Here is a 6932-nt window from a genome sequence, read left to right as displayed (position 1 = left end):
TTAATGTGCTCTCTTCAAAACATTACAGATTTGCATTACATCAGACATATAAGACTGTTAGCAAATTTAAAAAGTCAACAAAAGGCAATTACTTGAACATATTAAAAACACAAATAGACAGACATTGGGATCTAAATCTCCTCACATCTGCCAACACCACATCCTTGAAGCTAGAAAAGTAAACAACTTTTTTTCTCATTGCACCTACACCATCCGTTCCGGACCTTTCTTCTGCACCCTCTACAATAGCTTCGTCACTCGCAAACTCGTGAGCTTGAGGTTATGAGGTTCATAACCTTGAGGTCTAGGATTCAAATACCATCTCCTTTTGGAGATGCGCTCTCTTTACATTAAGAAAACACTTTTCAGATCTAATAAGTTCCAATAAATTCTAGTACATCATGAACTTAACTTCAATAAGTTCTAGTAAATTCTAATAAGTTCACTTTGTGAAGAGAGCACATTTTCAATCTCATTTCTATACTTCTGAGCATGAAACAAGCTACCATAACTTTCAAGTGCCTTCTTATGATGTCAGTGAATCCTGGGTCTCTAAAGCTTAATTTCAAACTAAAATTCACTTCCATGAAGCCAAGGAGTGAGCAAACTATTTTAGAGCTTCCAAACTCTATTCGTACTGCCTCGCATAAAATATTACACACTCTATTCATACTGCCACACATAAAATCTGCTTAATATCATCTTCAAGCCAGTCCTGTTTCACTTGAACTACAAATAAGATATACCACTGTAAGGAGAGCAAAGTCAAATTGATTATCCACTTATCAGATTTCATATTAATAGTTTAAGAACACACCGTTCAAATTCTCCTTATAACATGAACAACATGAATGCAGCATGAAAACTAGAATGGTTGAAGCTACTCGGTTCTTTGTGCATCAATAATCTATATCTTGTAGGAGAGTGACCCAACCGACAATAGAAGCAAAATCAGGGAGGGAGCAACAGTGCACTTTGATCATGCATCTATCTCGTATGCAACCTAGAGTAGTACAACTTTTTATCAGAAAAAAAATAAAAAGTTTCTCTGAAATGTTAAGGAGCATAAGAAATTTCAAACTATTTAAAAACTTTACATTTCCATATTTATCAGAGAGTATACAGGACCTGGAGTTGCACTATCAGGTTTTGAACTTGCTACCAAAGCATGCATTAATCAAACCCCAAATTCCATTGTTACTAGCATCAACATAAACCTTGCACTAGAACATCCAGGGAATAAAGATCGCGAGGCATATAAAAACATCACCAGTAATCCTATGATATTCATGATATTCTTATGTGAGAGGTAACAGCAGAACATATCTGCTGAGCCATTAACCTTTACACAAGTTAGAGTAAGGAGATCATAGCTCTTTCCCCAGCCATGCTTTCAGAGGAATAGATTGGTAACTTACATAGAATAACTACCCCTTGTACCTTGACACTTCAAGAGCCCTGCGCCTGCAAATAAAGAAGACAGCCATACAACAATTAATAATAGAACTACTTGCGGAGCTACAAGAAAACTTTGTAAGAAGTGACACTAATTGTTTATGGTTTATTTTCTACAACTTGCGTCAGAGTTACACCTGATAACTTCTTTGAAGAGAGTAACTGGGTGAAAAGAATGGAGGAGAGTGATTCTCTTTGGATGAATAAATCAGGAGGGAAAACTATGGCTTCACATCCCTCACAATCCACATCTTTTCTTCCTCTGTACAATGGGTGAATACTAGTCTACAACTACAAGCACAACTCCTCCTTCCATTTAATTTGTTCCAGTCTTAGAAAGTTCAGGACACAGGAATATATTGTCATTCTATCAATTCATTATGTCAGATAAATTTTTATCACATTGTTTCCGTCACCACAATTGACAATTAAAAAATTAAGAGTAGTAAAGATGTGCTTACCAGTTACCAATACCCATACTGCAACTGCAAATGAGTTTACAACGATTGATTCCGCTCATCCTTACCATAAATGCGCTGAAGTTCCCGGGTTGCAGCCAGGAAAGATTCTGACAAACATGAGCAAGAAAGAACATGAAAAAATTGCACTTCGCATTGGAAGAAGTTACAGATAACAGAGATTATCAACTATTTTAAAAAGAAAAAAAATCAAACATCAAACAAGTGGAATCAGCTGTAGTCACCTTTCCAAAGTCGGAAGGATTTTTGATTGATGGGTGAACCTGTTATTGTTTGTATAACATCAAACAGCATATTCTGTGGAGTATTCCTAAGCTCTTGAACAATGCCATAAATGGTTTTCCCGTTCTCAAAGTAAATGTGATTGTTGGGGTGTTTGGTTTTGCAACCAGCATGCCGCTCGAACTCATAAGCATTAATAACCTAAACAAACAGGGGAAAAAAATATTCCTCGTCAGATCAAATGACTGGACCAAATTTTAAATAAGAAGTTAGAAAGACAAGTAGACAACTCGCCTTAGAAAAGTTGCATGATTGACATCCACAAAGATATCCAGAACCTTTTATGATACCACGGAGCTCCTTCTAAAATACATTAGTACAGCAATGTCAGCGAACATAAGCTAAAACAAAAAATGAACACAATCACTAGATCTTTACCTCTCTTGACCAAGCAATATACTTCACAGGAACCTCATCCAAAATACCAGTGGAAAGCAAACTTCTCACATTTGAAGGGAAATTATTGGGAGGTGTCTTTTTCGTTGTTTTGATGTCTTCTTTCTTCCTAGAGGCATTATCTGCTCCAGAAGCGACAACCTGAGCAGCAACTATAGCTGCATTAGCATTTGAGATAGTCATGTCCTTCTGGTTTAACATGTCAGACCTTTGAATGGAAGGCTGCCCCATTAGCAAGTCATAATTGCATATGAGTTTCCCTGAAGCATTTGCATCATCATCATCATTATAACCACCAAAGGATATTATGTTACTGTCCCCCTTGTTGAATGAGTGACTCATGGATAACACATGGCTTTCACACTTGTTGTTCGATGGAGCAATTGTTGTGGTGCTGTCATCAACATTATTGTAATTGTTTGTCACCGAGATGGAGCTATCACCTTTATATGTATGACTTATGGAGATCATATCGTCCCCTTTGCTGAGATTTCCCATGGAAATGACATTGTTGTCTCCCTTACTAAAGTTCTCAGCCATCGGAATGATGTTACAATCAGATCCACTAAATGAACTCACCATCGGCAAAGTGCTACCATCAGCCTTATAGGAATGCCCCAGTGCCATTGTGTTGCAAGTATCTTTGCTAAAAGATTGGCTCATTGATATTAAATTGCCACCTTCCCTTCCATAAGATTCCGCAACTGTTACAACATTTTCCTCATCTCGACCATATGTCAGACCCATAGATATACCACTATCATCCACCTTGCCATAACCATGAGCAGTCGAAATAGCACCGTCTAATTCCCTAGTATAAGGTCCAGAAGACAAAGGCAATAGGTTTTCAGGGTCTCTTACTTCACTAACTTTCACTTTCCTGATCCCACCATAGTTAATTCCTGACTTGGCATTTTCCAATGAATGAGACATAGACAGACCAGATGGCGAAGTATTCCCAAATGGGTCATCCATAACCTTTCTTCCCATATTCAAAGTACCTATACTGTCAGATGCAATATTTCTCTCATCAAAACTAGATGATCTAGCAGCATCAGTATCAAATAACTGTTCAGTGAATTGACTAGGAACAGAATTGAAACCCGACACACTTCCCCAAGGCGAAAGAGTCGAGGCCGGTATTCCAGCAAATAAATTGCTACCAGGAACTTCTACAGCTTGTTTCTTGTTCGGTAAATACCCAGCCTCGCCACCGTCAATAAACCATTGGTGTGGGCGCTTGGGTTCGATTCTAGAGGTATTATCATAAGTTAACTCCCCGTCGGTTAAACACCCACCATCCTTCGAGACCCAGAACCCCTTACTCTGAAAAGACTGCAACATGCAACACTCAATCACTCAGAAGTTCCTCTAAATCATCAGCAATATCAGAAACTTTATACAAAAGTAGCATCATAATCACATATACCCGCATCACAAAATCCATTCTCACACTCATTCCTCCCATCTTTCATTTCATAATATCATTAACATTTACATCATTATTAACCCCAACTTCTAGCTAAATTATTAGGAAACATCAATCTCTTTGTATCAACTTGTCATAGAACACTTCAAATTGTATCGAATTTCGATTGATATATCAATCAAAGGGCTGTCTGGTACATCACAAAGATTGGCTAATTCACCAATCAAGTGACAGTTACGTATATAAAATGCCACTAATATTAAGTCGTAGAGGTCAAATATCTAGTCGTAGAGGTCAGATATCAAGTCGTGACCTCCACAATTACAAATTCATGGCATTTTGTTTACGAAAATGTCACTTGATCGGCAAATTCAAATTCATCTTATAAATTCCCCTATCAATCACCATACTAGCAACAATTAATTTCGTCTAGAACTATATTCAAATACATAAATGACAAATTAATGAAATCTGCAGCAAATTGAATTGAAGAAAATTACTAAAAAGAACTTCAATGAGATGTAAGGAAACACAATCATACATTCATACCATTAATGCAGTTGTGCAGCAAACTTGAGAAAATTCTTAGTACTGAAAATCAAATAGTCAAGTACCATGAATTCAGTTGAAGAAGAATTAACGATCTTTGGATCTTCGATCAGGATTTGGAGGAGAGAGATTAAGAGCGAAGAAGAGGAGTAAGAGAGGCAGAGTGGTAGCGGTACAGAAACTGATAGTAGTTACACTGCAGAAACTTGAATTGAAACATGGAAGGCTTATGCTGGTTGGTTTGGATTGCGAAAAATCGAACTGAAATAAAATAATCTGAATTGAATTATCGGGTTTTAATTGGAAAAGAGATTTAATAAAAAAACCAATGAATATTTTATGTAATAGAACCATCAATATACAAAACTTAAATTTGACAATTTGATACATACGTAAATTGTTGTTTCAATAACATTTGTTATGGGTTGATAAGTCACTTCGTTGTGAATATGAGAAGGAGAAATTGGTATCAACTTGTAGACTGCAAATGAATGATTAACAATCATTGCAAACGCGTAAAGAGCTTTTCTTATGATAAGTTCAATACACATTTAGGTAAGAGTGATACTCATTTAGTAGATGTTTGTTTAACATCCAATTGCCTAGGAATTGCAAGTTCCTAGGAAATGCAAGTATAAGTAGATGTTTGTTTAACTAACTTCCCACACAATGGGGGAAGTTGCTTACCTAGTTCCCCCTAGGTAAGTGGTACTTCCCATGGGAATTTCATCTTCCCATAGCCGCCTACCAAACAATTTTGTTTACTTCCTAAGAAGTGAAATTTCATGGGAAGTGAAAAATCAAGGGAAGATCAACTTCCCAAGTGCAACCAAACGAGACCTAGGTTTTTTAGCGAATCCATTTCCAAGCAACAAGCTCCGCATTGCCATATTGGTAAGTTAAAGCTAAATCTTGATTGGATAGGTCCAATACCTCCTTTTTTTCTCAACATGTCTCAATCTAGCCCCATTTTTCTTTGTTTAGGAAAATTAGCTCTATAGAGCATATTGGCTTAGTAAAGTCAAACTCTCACCAGCACTTTAATGGTTTAGCTAGTTGCTAAGAATTTTACGGAATTTCTAGCAAGTCCTTTTGGATAATCATTAAGGTTGTGGTCATCTCTAACGGCTAAGTTGAAGGACTTGCTTGCAATTTGTACTAGCTCAACCATGAAGGGGGAGGAAGTTGGTAAATTTGTAGGTGGACCAGAGAGCATGATGCTCTCTGTGCACCTGTTACATAACGGCGACGTTTTGTTAAGTATGTGAGTGAAATTTATTCCCCTCAAAGAAATTAAAAAAAATAAAATTTGCTAAACAAAAATTGCTGATAGTTTCCCACAAATTGCGGCGGTGGGTAACTACTCATATCTCCTCATATTTGTATATTGGGTGGAGTACATCAAACTTTACCAAAAAAACTACTATTATTTATGGTTTTGAGTAAACTTTCAAAATATTATTAAAACTATATTACTCTCTCCGTCTCAAAATATAGTTCTCATTTTCATTTTGGGTGTCCCAAAATATAGTTCTCATTTCCATATTAATTGCAAATGAATACAATCGTAAAAAAGAACATGAATATATCAAAGAAAGAACACCATAATAATTATAAAAGAACATGTTTATAAAGTACTTGAGAAACGAAAGGCTTTTAAAATTCATAAACATGAAAATAAACCTAACAAGAACATTAAGGTATAAAACAAAGAACAACATACTAATTGCAAATGACATGTGCATATAATACTTGAGATTCGAAAAAAAAATTATTAAAAATCACAAAGATTAATAAAAACATAAAAGAACATGACGATACCAAACAAAGAACGTCATATTGATTATAAAGAACATAAACGTATAATCGCTGAGATACAAAAAAAACTATAAAAATTCACCGGAATTTTTTGGGAGTTCTATCATTTTGTTTTTTTAAAAAAAAATTATTATTATTTTTTTAAAATATATTTCCCTTTCTTTAAATTGCATTTGATATCCAAGGTCATGCATTTTGGAGTAGGACCACGTAGAGGAAGGTGGTCTCTAGTCCACCATCCACGCTTTGTTGGAAGTTAACTTGTAGATAGCTTCACAAAGTAAAGTTGCTCAACAAAATTATATAGCTTAAAACAAGATGGCATTATCTTGTGCCTTGCATGAAGTACAACGCAAATCGACAACCTTTATCTCTATGAGTTTATTTAGTATCGTGTTCAAGGTAAATGGGTGGGTGACCAACCATCGAAAAATGATGTAGCTTGAAAGTGTTGTAGCCTGGAGAACTGATATACCAGAGCAAATTAGATAGGTATATGTTTGGCTTATTATTGCGGATGCTCT

General features: G+C 35.9%; 1 protein-coding gene across 7 annotated transcripts; it reads right to left on the bottom strand.

The window, feature by feature from the left end:
• LOC104900610 (uncharacterized) lies at positions 1-5119 on the bottom strand. Of its 7 annotated transcripts, none has more exons than XR_007269274.2 (8): positions 4583-5098; positions 2595-3947; positions 2451-2519; positions 2159-2357; positions 1917-2023; positions 1419-1464; positions 818-1003; positions 1-729 (listed from the first exon to the last, which is right to left on the bottom strand). XR_007269274.2 is itself a non-coding variant. In XM_019251106.3 (7 exons), exons 2-6 carry the CDS (start codon positions 4586-4588, stop codon positions 1953-1955), a joined length of 1698 nt encoding a protein of 565 aa, XP_019106651.1. In that variant the 5' UTR covers positions 4589-4851; positions 4983-5119; the 3' UTR covers positions 1074-1464; positions 1917-1952. The 7 variants fall into 7 exon arrangements, 4 of the variants coding, with proteins under 4 accessions (XP_019106651.1, XP_010686383.1, XP_010686382.1 ...); XR_007269272.2 differs by having other exon boundaries at positions 1098-1464; positions 4583-5096; XR_007269273.2 differs by lacking the exon at positions 818-1003.
• Positions 5120-6932: the final 1813 nt, after the last annotated feature.

This window comes from Beta vulgaris, chromosome 8 (genome assembly GCF_026745355.1).
Source record: "Beta vulgaris subsp. vulgaris cultivar EL10 chromosome 8, EL10.2, whole genome shotgun sequence".
NCBI lineage: Eukaryota > Viridiplantae > Streptophyta > Magnoliopsida > Caryophyllales > Amaranthaceae > Beta > Beta vulgaris.
The sequence above is the reverse complement of the archived record's forward strand: the minus strand, read 5'-3'. Positions and strand labels throughout refer to the sequence as shown.